This window comes from Triticum aestivum, chromosome 6B (genome assembly GCF_018294505.1).
Source record: "Triticum aestivum cultivar Chinese Spring chromosome 6B, IWGSC CS RefSeq v2.1, whole genome shotgun sequence".
In the NCBI taxonomy this organism is placed as follows: Eukaryota; Viridiplantae; Streptophyta; class Magnoliopsida; order Poales; family Poaceae; genus Triticum; species Triticum aestivum.
This window is the reverse complement of record NC_057810.1, coordinates 627,287,227-627,303,851: the sequence shown is the minus strand read 5'-3', so window position 1 is coordinate 627,303,851 and position 16,625 is coordinate 627,287,227. Positions and strand designations below refer to the sequence as shown.

At 45.7% G+C, this 16,625-nt stretch overlaps 1 protein-coding gene across 1 annotated transcript; it reads left to right on the top strand.

The window, feature by feature from the left end:
* Nucleotides 1-13,869: 13,869 nt before the first annotated feature.
* Nucleotides 13,870-16,422, top strand: LOC123138374 (putative 12-oxophytodienoate reductase 11). Its single transcript, XM_044558341.1, has 4 exons — nucleotides 13,870-14,091; nucleotides 14,404-14,675; nucleotides 15,008-15,184; nucleotides 15,731-16,422. Exons 1-4 carry the CDS (start codon nucleotides 14,021-14,023, stop codon nucleotides 16,321-16,323), a joined length of 1,113 nt encoding a protein of 370 aa, XP_044414276.1. The 5' UTR covers nucleotides 13,870-14,020; the 3' UTR covers nucleotides 16,324-16,422.
* The last annotated feature ends 203 nt before the right edge of the window (nucleotides 16,423-16,625 follow it).

The window sequence follows — 16,625 nt, the reverse complement described above, 5'->3', positions numbered from 1 at the left end:
GTTGATCAACAGATAGTCATGGTTTCCTGACTATGGACATTGGATGTCATTGATAACGGGATCACATCATTAGGAGAATGATGTGATGGACAAGACCCAATCCTAAGAATAGCACAAGGTCATGTAGTTCATTTGCTAGAGCTTTTCCAATGTCAAGTATCATTTCCTTAGACCATGAGATCGTGTAACTCCCGGATGCCGTAGGAGTGCTTTGGGTGTACCAAACGTCACAACGTAACTGGGTGACTATAAAGGTATACTACGGGTATCCCCGAAAGTATTTGTTGGGTTGACACGGATCGAGACTGGGATTTGTCACTCCGTATGACGGAGAGGTATCTTTGGGCCCACTCGGTAATGCATCATCATAATGAGCTCAATGTGACCAAATGTTTGGTCACGGGATCATGCATTACGGTACGAGTAAAGTGACTTGTCGGTAACAATATTTAACGAGGTATTGGGATACCAACGATCGAATCTCGGGCAAGTAACGTACCGATTGACAAAGGGAATTGTATACGGGATTACTTGAATCCTCGACATCGTGGTTCATCCGATGAGATCATCGAGGAGCATGTGGGAGCCAACATGGGTATCCAGATCCCGCTGTTGGTTATTGACTGGAGAGTCGTCTCGGTCATGTCTGCGTGTCTCCCGAACCCGTAGGGTCTACACACTTAAGGTTCGGTGACGCTAGGGTTGTAGGGATATTAGTATGCGGTAAGCCGAAAGTTGTTCGGAGTCCCGGATGAGATCCCGGACATCACGAGGAGTTCCGGAATGGTATGGAGGTGAAGAATTGTATATAGGAAGTCCAGTTTCGGCCACCGGGAAAGTTTCGGGGGTCACCGGTATTGTACCGGGACCACCGGAAGGGTCCCGGGGGTCCATCGGGTGGGGCCACATATCCCGGAGGGCCCCATGGGCTGAAGTGGGAGCGGAAACAGCCCCTGGTGGGCTGGTGCGCCCCCCTTGGGCCTCCCCTGCGCCTAGGGTTGGAAACCCTATGGGTGGGGGGCGCCCCACTTGACTTGGGGGGCAAGTCCCCCCCCCTAGCCCCCCCCTTGAGATGGGATCTCTAGGGGCCGGCGCAGCCCCTAGCCCCCCTATATAAAGAAGGGGGAGGGAGGGCAGCCGCACCCTAGTCCCTGGCGCCTCCCTCTCCCCTTGTAACACCTCTCCCTCTCGCTGAGCTTGGCGAAGCCCTGCCGAGATCGCCGCTGCTTCCACCACCACACCGTCGTGCTGCTGGATCTCCATCAACCTCTCCCTCCCCCTTGCCGGATCAAGAAGGAGGAGACGTCTTCCCCAACCGTACGTGTGTTGAACGCGGACATGCCATCCGTTCGGCGCTAGGATCATCGGTGATTTGGATCACGACGAGTACGACTCCCTCAACCCCTTTCTCTTGAACGCTTCCGCTCGCGATCTACAAGGGTATGTAGATGCACTCCTCTCTCTCGTTGCTATATGACTCCATAGATTGATCTTGGTGAAGCGTAGAAATTTTTTATTTTCTCCAACGTTCCCCAACAAGTAGGACTCCAACCCTTCCAAGTGTGGGAGTGGGAGACAGGGAAGGAGGAGAGAGGGGGAGGAAAGGGGGGCGCCCCCCTCATTCTCCAATTCGGACTAGAGGGGGAGGGGGTGCGCAGCTGCCCTGGCCACCCCTCCTCTTCTCCACTAAGGGCCCAATAGGCCCAATACACTCCCCGGGGGGTCCGGTAACCCCCGGTACTCCGGTTTTTGTCCGAACTTGCCCGGAACCTTTCCGAACTCCAAACATAGTCATCCAATATATCGATCTTTATGTCTCAACCATTTAGAGACTCCTCGTCATGTCTGTGATCATATCCAGGGCTTCGAACTACCTTCGGTACATCAAAACACATAAACTCATAATACCAATAGTCACCGAACGTTAAGCGTGCAGACCCTACGGGTTCGAGAACTATGTAGACATGATCGAGACACGTCTCCGATCAATAACCAATAGCAGAACCTGGATGCTCATATTGGCTCCTACATATTCTACCAAAATCTTTATCGGTCAAACCGCATAACAACATACGTTGTTCCCTTTGTCATCGGTAATTTACTTGCCTGAGAATCGATCGTCGGTATCCAATACCTAGTTCAATCTCGTTACCGGCAAGTCCCTTTACTCGTTCCATAATGCATCATCCTGCAACTAACTCTTTGCATTGCTTGCAAGGCTTATAGTGATGTGCATTACCGAGAGGGCCCAGAGATACCTCTCCGACAATCGGAGTGACAAATCCTAATCTCGACCTACGCCAATTCAACAAGTACCATCGGAGACACCTATAGAGCACCTTTATAATCACCCAGTTACGTTGTGACGTTTGGTAGCACACAAAGTGTTCCTCCGGTATACGGGAGTTGCATAATCTCATAGTCATAGGAACATGTATAAGTCATGAAGAAAGCAATAGCAATATACTAAACGATCAAATGCTAAGCTAACGGAATTGGTCAAGTCAATCACATCATTCTCTAATGATGTGATCCCGTTAATCAAATGACAACTCATGTCTATGGCTAGGAAACTTAACCATCTTTGATTCAACGAGCTAGTCAAGTAGAGGCATACTAGTGACACTTAGTTTGTCTATGTATTCACACATGTACTAAGTTTCCGGTTAATACAATTCTAGCATGAATAATAAACATTCATCATGATATAAGGAAATATAAATAACAACTTTATTATTGCCTCTAGGGCATATTTCCTTCAGTCTCCCACTTGCACTAGAGTCAATAATCTAGATTACACAGTAATGATTCTAACACCCATGGAGTCTTGGTGTTGATCATGTTTTGCTCGTGAGAGAGGCTTAGTCAATGGGTCTGCAACATTCAGATCCGTATGTATCTTGCAAATCTCTATGTCTCCCTCCTTGACTAGATCACAGATGGAATTGAAGCGTCTCTTGATGTGCTTGGTTCTCTTGTGAAATCTGGATTCCTTTGCCAAGGCAATTGCACCAGTATTGTCACAAAAGATTTTCATTGGACTCAATGCACTAGGTATGACACCTAGATCGGATATGAACTCCTTCATCCAGACTCCTTCATTTGTTGCTCCCGACGCAGCTATGTACTCTGCTTCACACGTAGATCCCGCCACGACGCTTTGCTTAGAACTGTACCAATTGACAGCTCCACTGTTCAATATAGACACGTATCCGGTTTGTGACTTAGAGTCATCCGGATCAGTGTCAAAGCTTGCATCGACGTAACCATTTACGATGAGCTCTTTGTCACCTCCATAAACGAGAAATATATCCTTAGTCCTTTTCAGGTATTTCAGGATGTTCTTGACCATTGTCCAGTGATCCACTCCCGGATTACTTTGGTACCTCCCTGCTAAACTTATAGCAAGGCACACATCAGGTCTGGTACACAACATTGCATACATGATAGAGCCTATGGCTGAAGCATAGGGAACAATTTTCATTTTCTCTCTATCTTCTGCAGTGGTCGGGCATTGAGTCTGACTCAACTTCACACCTTGTAACACAGGCAAGAACCCTTTCTTTGCTTGATCCATTTTGAACTTCTTCAAAACTTTATCAAGGTATGTGCTTTGTGAAAGTCCAATTAAGCGTCTTGATCTATCTCTATAGATCTTGATGCTCAATATATAAGCAGCTTCACCGAGATCTTTCATTGAAAAACTCTTATTCAAGTATCCTTTTATGCTATGCAGAAATTCTATATCATTTCCAATCAACAATATGTCATCCACATATAATATTAGAAATACTATAGAGCTCCCACTCACTTTCTTGTAGATACAGGCTTCTCCAAAAGTCTGTATAAAACCATATGCTTTGATCACACTATCAAAACGTTTATTCCAACTCCGAGATGCTTGCACCAGTCCATAGATGGATCGCTGGAGCTTGCACACTTTGTTAGCATCCTTTGGATCGATAAAACCTTCGGGTTGCATCATATACAACTCTTCTTCCAGAAAACCATTCAGGAATGCAGTCTTTACATCCATTTGCCAAATTTCATAATCATAAAATGCGGCAATTGCTAACATGATTCGGACGGACTTAAGCATCGCTACAGGTGAGAAAGTCTCATCGTAGTCAACCCCGTGAACTTGTTGAAAACCTTTCGCAACAAGTCGAGCTTTGTAGACAGTAACATTACTGTCAGCGTCAGTCTTCTTCTTGAAGATCCATTTATTCTCGATGGCTTGCCGATCATCGGGCAAGTCAACCAAAGTCCACACTTTGTTCTCATACATGGATCCCATCTCAGATTTCATGGCCTCAAGCCATTTCGCGGAATCTGGGCTCATCATCGCTTCCTCATAATTCGTAGGCTCGTCATGGTCAAGTAACATGACCTCCAAAACAAGATTACCGTACCACCCTGGTGCGGATCTTACTCTGATTGACCTACGAGGTTCGGTAGTAACTTGATCCAAAGTTACATGATCATCATCATCAGCTTCCTCACTAATTGGTGTAGGAGTCACAGGAATAGATTTCTGTGATAAACTACTTTCCAATAAGGGAGCAGGTACAGTTACCTCATCAAGTTGCACTTTCCTCCCACTCACTTCTTTCAAGAGAAACTCCTTCTCTAGAAAGGATCCATTCTTAGCAATGAATATCTTGCCTTTCGATCTGTGATAGAAGGTGTACCCAACAATCTCCTTTGGGTATCCTATGAAAACACATTTCTCCGATTTGGGTTCGAGCTTATCAGGTTGAAGCTTTTTCACATAAGCATCGCAGCCCCAAACTTTAAGGAACAGCAACTTTGGTTTCTTGCCAAACCATAGTTCATGAGGCGTCGTCTCAACGGATTTAGATGGTGCCCTATTTAACGTGAATGCAGCCGTCTCTAAAGCATAACCCCAAAACGATAGCGGTAAATCAGTAAGAGACATCATAGATCGCACCATATCTAGTAAAGTACAATTACGACGTTCGGACACACCATTTCGTTGTGGTGTTCCGGGTGGCGTGAGTTGCGAAACTATTCCACATTGCTTCAAATGTAAACCAAACTCGTAACTCATATATTCTCCTCCACGATCAGATCGTAGAAACTTTATTTTCTTGTTACGATGATTTTCCACTTCACTCTGAAATTCTTTGAACTTTTCAAATGTTTCATACTTTTGTTTCATCAAGTAGATATACCCATATCTACTCAAATCATCTGTGAAGGTGAGAAAATAACGATACCCGCTACGAGCCTCAACATTCATCGGACCACATACATCTGTATGTATGATTTCCAACAAATCTGTTGCTCGCTCCATTGTTCCGGAGAATGGCGTTTTAGTCATCTTGCCCATGAGGCATGGTTCACAAGTACCAAGTGATTCATAATCAAGTGATTTCAAAAGTCCATCAGAATGGAGTTTCTTCATGCGCTTTACACCAATATGACCTAAACGGCAGTGCCACAAAGAAGTTACACTATCATTATCAACTCTGCATCTTTTGGCTTCAATATTATGAATATGTGTATCACTACTATCGAGATTCAAAATAAATAGACCACTCTTCAAGGGTGCATGACCATAAAAGATATTACTCATATAAATAGAACAACCATTATTCTCTGATTTAAATGAATATCTGTCTCGCATCAAACAAGATCCAGATATAATGTCCATGCTCAATGCTGGCACCAAATAACATTTATTCAGGTCTAAAACTAATCCCGAAGGTAGATGTAGAGGTAGCGTGCCGACCGCGATCACATCGACTTTGGAACCATTTCCCATGCGCATCGTCACCTCGTCCTTAGCCAATCTTCGCTTAATCCGTAGTCCCTGTTTCGAGTTGCAAATATTAGCAACAGAACGAGTATCAAATACCCAGGTGCTACTGCGAGCATTAGTAAGGTACACATCAATAACATGTATATCACATATACCTTTGTTCACCTTGCCATCCTTCTTATGCGCCAAATACTTGGGGCAGTTCCGCTTCCAGTGACCAGTCCCTTTGCAGTAAAAGCACTCAGTCTCAGGCTTGGGTCCAGACTTGGATTTATTCACTTGAGCAGCAACTTGCTTGTTGTTCTTCTTGAATTTCCCTTTCTTCCCTTTACCCTTTTTCTTGAAACTGGTGGTCTTGTTAACCATCAACACTTGATGCTCCTTATTGATTTCTACCTTCGCAGCCTTTAGCATCGCGAAGAGCTCAGGAATCATCTTATCCATCCCTTGCATATTATAGTTCATGACAAAGCTCTTGTAGCTTGGTGGCAGTGATTGTAGAATTCTATCAATGACACTATCATCTAGAAGATTAACTCCCAGTTGAATCAAGTAATTGTTATACCCAGACATTCTGAGTATATGCTCACTGACAGAACTATTCTCCTCCATCTTGCAGCTGTAGAACTTATTGGAGACTTCATATCTCTCAATTCGGGCATTTGCTTGAAGTATTAACTTCAATTCCTGGAACATCTCATATGCTCCATGACGTTCAAAACGTCGTTGAAGTCCCGGTTCTAAGCCGTATAACATGGCACACTAAACTATCGAGTAGTCATCAGCTTTGCTCTGCCAGGCGTTCATAACATCCGGTGTTGCTCCTGCAGCGGGTTTGGCACCTAGTGGTGCTTCTAGGACGTAATTCTTCTGTGCAACAATGAGGATAATCCTCAAGTTACGGACCCAGTCCGTGTAATTGCTACCATCATCTTTCAACTTTGCTTTCTCAAGGAACACATTAAAATTCAACGGAACAACAGCACGGGCCATCTATGTACAACAACATAGACATGCAAAATACTATCAGGTACTAAGTTCATGATAAATTAAAGTTCAATTAATTAAATTACTTAAGAACTCCCACTTAGATAGACATCCCTCTAATAATCTAAGTGATCATGTGATCCATATCAACTAAACCATGTCCGATCATCACGTGAGATGGAGTAGTTTTCAATGGTGAACATCACTATGTTGATCATATCTACTATATGATTCATGCCCGACCTTTCGGTCTCAGTGTTCCGAGGCCATATCTGCATAAGCTAGGCTGGTCAAGTTTAACCCGAGTATTCTGCGTGTGCAAAATTGGCTTGCACCCGTTGTATGTGAACGTAGAGCTTATCACACCCGATCATCACGTGGTGTCTCGGCACGACGAACTTTCGCAACGGTGCATACTCAGGGAGAACACTTATACCTTGAAATTTAGTGAGAGATCAAATTATAATGCTACCGTCGATCTAAGCGAAATAAGATGCATAAAATATAAACATCACATGCAATCAATATAAGTTATATGATATGGCCATCATCATCTTGTGCCTTTGATCTCCATCTCTAAAGCACCGTCATGATCACCATCGTCACCGGCGCGACACCTTGATCTCCATTGTAGCATCGTTGTTGTCTCACCAACTATTGCTTCTACGACTATCGCTACTGCTTAGTGATAAAGTAAACCAATTACATGGCGATTGCATTTCATACAATAAAGCGACAACCATATAGCTCCTGCCAGTTGACAATAACTTCGATACAAAACATGATCATCTCATACAATAAAATTTAGCATCATGTCTTGACCATATCACATCACAGCATGCCCTGCAAAAACAAGTTAGACATCCTCTACTTTGTTGTTGCAAGTTTTACGTGGCTACTACGGGCTGAGCAAGAACCGTTCTTACCTACGCATCAAAAGCACAATGATATTTCGTCAACTATGTGATGTTTTAACCTTCACAAGGACCGGGCGTAGCCACACTCGATTCAACTAAAGTTGGAGAAACTGACACCCGCCAGCCACCTATGTGCAAAGCACGTCTGTACAACCAGTCTCGCGTAAGCGTACGCGTAATGTCGGTCCGGGCCGCTTCATCCAACAGTACCGCCAAATCAAAGTATGACATGCTGGTAAGCAGTATGACTTGTATCGCCCACAACTCACTTGTGTTCTACTCGTGCATATAACATCTACGGATAAACCTGGCTCGGATGCCACTGTTGGGGAACGTAGTAATTTCAAAAAATTTCCTACGCACACAAAAGATCATGGTGATGCATAGCAATGAGCGGGGAGAGTGTTGTACACGTACCCTCATAGACCATAAGCGGAAGCCTTATATCAACACGCTTGATGTAGTCGTACGTCTTCACAATCCGACCGATCCAAGTACCGAACGCACGGCACCTCCGAGTTCAGCACACGTTCAGCTCGATGACGTCCCTCGTACTCTTGATCCAGTTGAGGCCGAGGGAGAGTTTCATCAGCACGACAGCGTGATGACGATGATGATGATGATGCTACTGACAAGCACCGCTAGATATGATCGAGGTGGATTATGATGGAGGGGGGCACCACACACGGCTAAAAGATCAAGTGGTCAGCTTGTGTGTCCAAGGGGTGCCCCCTCCCCCATATATAAAGGAGTGGAGGAGGGGGAGGGGACGACCCTCCTAGGTGCGCCCCAAGGGGAGTCCTACTCCCACCGGGAGTAGGACTCCAACCCTTCCAAGTGTGGGAGTGGGAGATAGGGAAGAAGGAGAGAGGGGGAAGGAAAGGGGGGCGCCCCCTCCTCCTTGTCCAATTAAGACTAGAGGGGGAGGGGGCGTGCGGCTGCCCTGGCTGCCCCTCCTCTTCTCCACTAAGGGCCCAATAGGCCCAATACACTCCTCGGGGGGTTCCGGTAACCCCCGGTACTCCAGTTTTTGTTCGAACTTGCCCGGAACCTTTCCGAAGTCCAAACATAGTCATCCAATATATTGATCTTTATGTATCGACCATTTCGAGACTCCTCGTCATGTCCGTGATCATATCCAAGACTCCAAACTACCTTCAGTACATCAAAACACATAAACTCATAATACCGATCATCACCGAACGTTAAGCGTGCGGACCCTACAGGTTCGAGAACTATGTAGACATGACCGAGACACGTCTCGATCAATAACCAATAGCGGAACCTGGATGCTCATATTGGCTCCTACATATTCTATGAAGATCTTTATCGGTCAAACTGCATAACAACATACGTTGTTCCCTTTGTCACCGGTAAGTTACTTGCCCGAGATTCGATCGTCGGTATCCAATACCTAGTTCAATCTCGCTACCGGCAAGTCTCTTTACTCATTCCGTAATGCATCATCCCGCAACTAACTCATAGTTGCATTGCTTGCAAGGCTTATAGTGATGTGCATTACCGAGAGGGCCCAGAGATACCTCTCCGACAATCGGAGTGACAAATCATAATCTCGATTTATGCCAACTCAACAAGTACCATCGAAGACACCTATAGAGCACCTTTATAATCACCCAGTTACGTTGTGACATTTGATAGCACACAAAGTGTTCCTCCGGTATCCGAGTGTTGCATAATCTCATAGTCATAGGAACATGTATAAGTCATGAAGAAAGCAATAGCTATATACTAAATGATCAAATGCTAAGGTAACGGAATGGGTCAAGTCAATCACATCATTCTCTAATGATGTGATCCCGTTAACCAAATGACCACTCATGTCTATGGCTAGGAAACTTAACCATCTTTGATTCAACGAGCTAGTCAAGTAGAGGCATACTAGTGACACTTAGTTTGTCTATGTATTCACACATGTACTAAGTTTCCAGTTAATACAATTCTAGCATGAATAATAAACATTCATCATGATATAAGGAAATATAAATAACAACTTTATTATTGCCTCTAGGGCATATTTCCTTCACATCGAGCCTTGGCAGGGTAGGTGGTTGTCTAAGGCGGCTTGGACGATCCTCATCAACTCCTCCCTCTCCAGCCTCCTCTTATTCCTCATGAGCTTCTACAGCTTGCACGAGACGCTCCACCATCAAATCGCAAGGTCCAGTCCCGCTTCTACTGGGCTGGCGACAATAATAAACAGAAGTACCATATGGTCAGCTGGCCTGACATTTGCAAACCCCGGGAACAAGGTGGCCTCGGTATCATGTGCACTAAACGCATGAATATTGCTCTCCTATCCGCTGGCTTTGGCACATCTCGCAAGGGCACGGTGGCCTCTGGTTAGACATCATCCGGAATAAGTACCTGCGTGGTCAACCCCTTCCCTTCTGTCAGCGCACTGGCGGCTCCCAATTCTGGCAGTCGGTTGTCCAACTTCTCCCAGTCCTCTGCATCAGGACCTCCATCTTGGTTGGATCTTGGGCTGCTACGCTGTTCTGGTTTGACTGGTGGGTTGGCGACTCCCCCTTCGCGACTCGCTTCCCCGACCTCTTCTCCATCGCTGTTGAACCCATGATCTCAGTTGAGAGGGCCCTTATTCACTTAGGGCGCCTCACATCCCGTAGGCCATTTGGGCCTCCGGATACCGCCGCCTGGCAGGATTTGCTTGATTGTGTTACTCTCCATGAGCCAAGGGTGGACGCTGGCCCGGATCAAGTAAGATGGCGCCTTGAGCCTTCAGGCCAATTCTCCACCAAGTCCTTATACCAGGCCATCGCCCCCTCCTCCGCTCCCCCCCCCCCACTTACGGCGGTGTGGTCCATCCGCCTTCCACTGAAGATTCGGATCTTCATGTGGCAGTGGATTCGCGGCCGGACCCCGTCTAGGGTCGAGGTCCTCAAATGCAATTGCCCAGGCTCTGGCTTATGCCCGCTTTGTGGTGTCCCCGAAGACTCGAATCACATCTTCTTTTCCTATGTGTCAGCTCAATTTGTCTGGAGTTGCTTTAGGGAGGTGGTGGGTGAGAATTGGTGCCATACCAACTTCCCCGACCTATTCACTGGACTCCATAACTCCCCCTTGTCCTCGCGCCACATTAGGTGGCTTGAGATTGGGGTGATCGCTTGAACCCTCTGGACGATTCGCAACAAGCTTGTGATTCAGCGCACTCCTCTTCGACGGGCTACTGATACTCTTTTCAAATTGTATGGTTACTTGAAGCTTTGGCGGCCGCTTAGCCGCCCTCAGGATCGGGACGCCATCTCCGCCTTCATCGCCAACCTTCGCTCGATGGCCGTCCGTCTGCCACAGCCGCCACCCCTAGAGCCTGACTAGACGTCTCCTGCGCTCCAGCGCCCACCTTTTTTCCTTTCTTTTGGGTTTGTTGAGCTGTGCCCTCAGCAGAACCTTTTGTACTTCCTGTTGTGTGACTTGGTGTGTGTGCGTGTGTGAACTAGTCCATGTTTGTGCGCTATCTGGCGGTTTGCTTTATTTATAAAGCGGGACGAAAGCCTTTTTCGGTATTATCATGTTCCATGAAAGCTGGGAATTTAATGTACGTGCTCTAACTCTGGTCCCGCCATGCATCTATCACATGTACTTGCTCTAACTGCCAACCTCCAGTCGTACACTCCATTTACTACTCACGCGGTAATGTTTCTTATTCAACACACTAAACTCTGGCCACAGTCATTCATTAGCAGTTTAGTATTACATTCTTCTGTCACTAATGACCTAACACTGTATGCCCTATACGCCCCATAAGAGATCGGAGTCGTCTAAAGTAAGAACAATACTTCGATCGATATGCCTTAATAGATAACAGGGTTCGGAACTTACCATGTTTGGTTTACCTGGGAGACAAACCTGCTCAAAGGAGCTTAACTTGTGTTTGTGTAAGCATCAGCTTCTCACTTAACATGCTTTCCTTTTAAAATAGAATTATCTAACATAAATTATTCATCTTCATCCAACAACAATGTGGTATTAATTGCTACATTTATAACTGACAGCCGCACTTTTTTGCGTGCAAACACAGGTGACATTTATTGAGAATATTGACTCTACGTGTAGTGGAGAGGAGTCACAATGTACTATCATCAAGTATTTGATATGTATCTGTAACTAGCAAATTCATTGTGCCTTTAATGCAGCCATGTCATCACAGGAACTCAATGACACAGATATCAGGGTGCGGCGTCGCCGAGAGCCATTCGTCCACCTCCTCTAAATGTGTCCCTTTACTTTTATATTGCTTGTATTTTTCATGTTTAGAATCGCACATATACAGTGCTTACCTCTCTGAGTCAGCGAAGTAAGTTAATGCTACCAGCCGATACAAGTCCGGAGTGCAAAATATCTACTCCTGCTGCTACATTTAAGGAACTGAGAGTCATTTAAGAAACTGAGAGCATCTACAATTGGAACCCCCCCCCCCCCCCCCCCCAAGCCCCTAATTTCCTCCTAAACATTTGGGCGGACAACCTAGACACTACCCAAACATAAAAACTCCACCCAATCAGACCCCCCATCCCCCAAGCCAGCCCAAATGTCTTGAAGTGTCCAACACCTGTCAAACCCAACCCATAAGTGGGGCGTATTCGGGGCCGCCTGGACACGGTCGGACGTAGCCACCACATCGGAGCTGACAGGTCGGTCCTACCCCAAACCTTTCAAATTGATCACACTGCTCACATGTTTGTCCTCTCTTTCACGTCTTCGAGCCATTGCCCTCCTCCACCCTTGCTACGTATTTGCGACGCTAGCCTCGTCCGCCATCCTAGATGTCGACGGCCACTACCCCGTCCCACACTCCCGCGAATGATGGCTCGGCGGAGTCCGTGGGGTTCCCGATCACTGCGAGCAAATCAGAGTGGAGGGGCGGGTTGACAAGCGACCGTGCTAAAGAGGAACCAGGAGGTGATGGAAAATAACTGAGAGAAGGAGAGGGCCGCGTGTAACCGACATTTTTTTCACTAAGGATAGGGAGGAGAGGTACAAGCTCTTCTTGGATGTGTAAAGAGAGAGGATAAAGTTGGATCAGGAAAAGGTACGGGAGAGGTTCATGATTAAGAGAGAGAAATGATAGACATGAAAAAGCAAGAGAAATATGAAAAATAGGAAATTGAAAAGGCGAAGACAATGCAAGTTGAGACTTGCGAGGAACACGCCGCTATCCTTTTTTTGAGCAAGAAGTGACTCAACCGTGCGGTAAATTTTCTTAAGTTTCCTAGTGTAACTAATAAAGTCTAAATGACACGAGTGTTAAACCCACGGCATGCGATCGTGGCAGAATCTGGCGATTAAGACATGTACAATGCATAGCTTCAAGGTGATGCTTCGCATGTTATGTAGGATCGGATATGACATAAAGTAGGTTCAGATAGGGAAGCGGGATCCTCTTCAGGAGGCAGGTGCTTGAAGAGAAAAAGTGTGGTCCATTGACAAAAGCTGAAAAGGTTGGAGTGAAAAGTAGAGATGCATGTATACTAAAGTCTTTATTTTCTATTTCTTAATGAGGCCCACTAGTGATAGCTTGCATTGGGGAGAAAAAATAAATGTAAGTGCCTTAAATTACTTTTTACCATGAGGCATATGTATCCATATGCTACCATTATACATGCCTTAATGATGCGAAATCACCGGAGGAGCAGAAGGCTGTGACCGTGTCCGAAGAGTGGCCCGCCCGCTGCCCACCGCCCAACACTGACAACGTGAAACGAGAGCTGGAGGAATCCACTCTCCTCTATCCACGACAGTCCCTTCCTCCGCGAGCCACCGTGATCCGTCGCCGTCAATGAGGAGGATTGAGAACCGGGCGCCACGCGTTCCGGCGACAGAGCATGATCCCGTCGCCGACGGAGGTTTGGCCGCGAGCGTCACCGCCCAACATAAGTCGCAACTCGCAAGCCATCACTTGACTCAGAGCTACAGCACCTACCCAAGAAGCCCGGCATGTGCCACACGTGCTGCACTGCATACCATGAATGCAGAGCGTTCGTGGTTTTTCTGTGCTGCATCGATCGGGATGACTACATCATCAGTGACCTCAACAAGAGGTTGTGGCCCGCTGGCGGCTGGCCTTCTCTCTCTCTCGAGTAATTTTGAGAATCATGTACAGTAAAGTCTGAAGGAGGGCATATTCATTGAACCTGCGCCTGGCGGCTAGCATGCAAGTTTTGACTTTGGTTTCTCTCCCGAGTTCTTCGAAGGAGGGCAGCTTTGGCGGTATATAAATGAGGAGCGAGGCGCGCCCGACGGAGGAGGAAGAGATCGAGAGAAAGAAAGGGACCAAAGAAGAGAGGAAGGGAAGATGAGCAACGCAGCTAGCACAACCCCCCTCCTCGCCCACTACAAGATGGGGAAATTTGATCTTTCTCACAGGTACCATTTTCCTTCGCCCAGTCAGTCTCTCTCGTTTCCCTTTTACAGTAGATGATGATTACTGAACATCTAAAAAATTCAGCTCAGTTGGGCTGGGCTGTCGCAAACAGTGAAAAATTACCTGCATTACATTTGTGCAAGAGATGTTTCAATCCAAAGTTTCAATTATAAACCTATAAAAGAGTCTGATGAATTTTCTGTGGAATATGGTAGCCATGAGCCCCTAAATTTTGTTCAGGTGTGCGGAAGAACGCGTCTGATGAATTCTGCCATTACCCACTTGTTCCTGAGAGCTTTCCTTTTTCTGTTCAGGGTGGTTCTTGCGCCGCTCACAAGGGAGCGGTCGTTCGGAAACGTTCCTCAGCCCCATGCCATACTGTATTATCAGCAGAGAGCAACCAAAGGAGGCCTTTTGATTGCTGAGGCCACCGGAGTTTCAGACACTGCTCAAGGGTACAAAGATACTCCTGGCATCTGGACCAAGAAGCAGGTAGAAGCATGGAAGCCGATCGTCGATGGGGTTCATGCCAAAGGAGGAATATTTTTCTGTCAGATTTGGCATGTAGGAAGAGTCTCCAATCATAGTAAGTTTACCAACTCTAACATAAGCTTGTCCTCAAACTAAACTTGATAGTAGTAATTACTACCTCTGTACCAAAATGTAAGACCTTTTTTGGTTTTGCATAGGGCATAAAAAACGTTTTACATTTTGTTACGGAGGGCATATTTCACAAGCAAGAAGGATTTTTTGGCTCGACAATTTACCTTTTTTACATTCTGTACAATTATTCACCATTTTATGGCAGCATGAGTCACCTCATGTTTCGCGTAAATGAAAATGCATTGGTAGCCTCATTATCACCCCAATAATCCTGTTTTTCTATTTCACTAACACGTGTTCGTTATCCCTGTGCAGGTTTTCAGCCTAATGGGCAGGCTCCAATTTCAAGCACCGATAAGCCAATCAAACCTGCAACGAGAGCCGATGGCATTGGATTGGCTAAAGTCTCAACTCCTAGGCGACTAACGACTGATGAAATCCCGTTGGTCATCGATGATTTCAGGGTCGCTGCTAGAAATGCAATTGAAGCCGGTAAGTTCCAATATTCTGACATTTTGCGCTCCAAATGTCAAGAATGGGCTAAGATTATCATTCATGTTACAGACTTGTCATTCACCCAAATTAATACCCCCTCTGTTTCAATTTAATACGCATATTAGTTTTGACTTACGTCAAACTTTGTAAATTTTGACCTAAAATATTAACATCTACAATACCTATTAAATAAAATATCAAAATATATATTAGTTTACACCAGGACTTGAACCCTGATGGGTTGGGGATATCACTGTCCCTCTAACCATCCAAGATATTGATTTAGTATTGTGAATGTTATTGTTTTTTTACATAAACTTAGTCAAACTTCACAAAGTTATACTTCAAACGAAACTAATATGTGAAGTAAATTGAAAAGGGGCGGAGTATGATGAGAAAATCAACATACAAAGGTTCTCGTGAATGTTGTGTCAAGTGTCAAGTGTCTAACAACGAACAAGTACCTACTAAGTTATTCAACAATGTCTTGACTACTCCTGAAGGAAAGGGATTCCTAACCTCAATGCCTTGCATGGTGTGTAGGATTTGATGGCGTCGAAATCCACGGAGCTCATGGTTATTTGATCGACCAGTTCCTGAAGGACCAAGTCAACGATCGCACCGACAAATACGGTGGGAGCTTAGAGAACCGTTGCCGCTTTGCGCTAGAAGTAGTCCAGGCCGTAGCTGATGAGATTGGAGCTGATAAGGTCGGCATAAGGCTTTCACCCTTTGCAAGTTACTCGGATGCATCAGACTCAAACCCAGAAGCTCTGGGCCTATACATGGCACAGGTGCTGAACAAGCTTGGGATCCTCTACTGCCACATGGTGGAACCACGGATGGTGAATATTGGAGAAAAGCTTGAGACCCCGCACAGCCTTCGCGCCATGAGGGATGCTTTCAAGGGAACATTCATCGTGGCTGGTGGATATGGTAGGGATGATGGAGATAAAGCGATCGCCGATGGCTATGCTGATTTGGTTGCATATGGGCGCTTGTTTCTGTCCAATCCAGACTTGCCCCGGAGGTTTGAGATAGATGGTCCTCTCAACAAGTACAACAGAGATACTTTCTACCTCTCTGATCCAGTTATTGGATACACTGACTACCCATTTCTACCATCCGATATCTGAACGGACCTTTCATGAATGAATCCCTCCTTCCTCTCGTCCGATCATTTACCTTACGTATCAGAACTATGTTAAAGGAATAAGGTCATTGATTTCTTCTCACTGCTATGTGTGTGTGTGTGTGTGTTTGTGTGTTCTTATGTACTCCCTCCGTCCGAAAATACTTGTCATTGAAATGGATGTATCTAGATGTATTTTAGTTCTAGATACATTCATTTTCATCCGTTTTGATGACAAGTATTTTCGGACGGAGGGAGTATGCTGGATCAACACTTTGTATCTTCCCCCTATGGGGTGTTCAATCT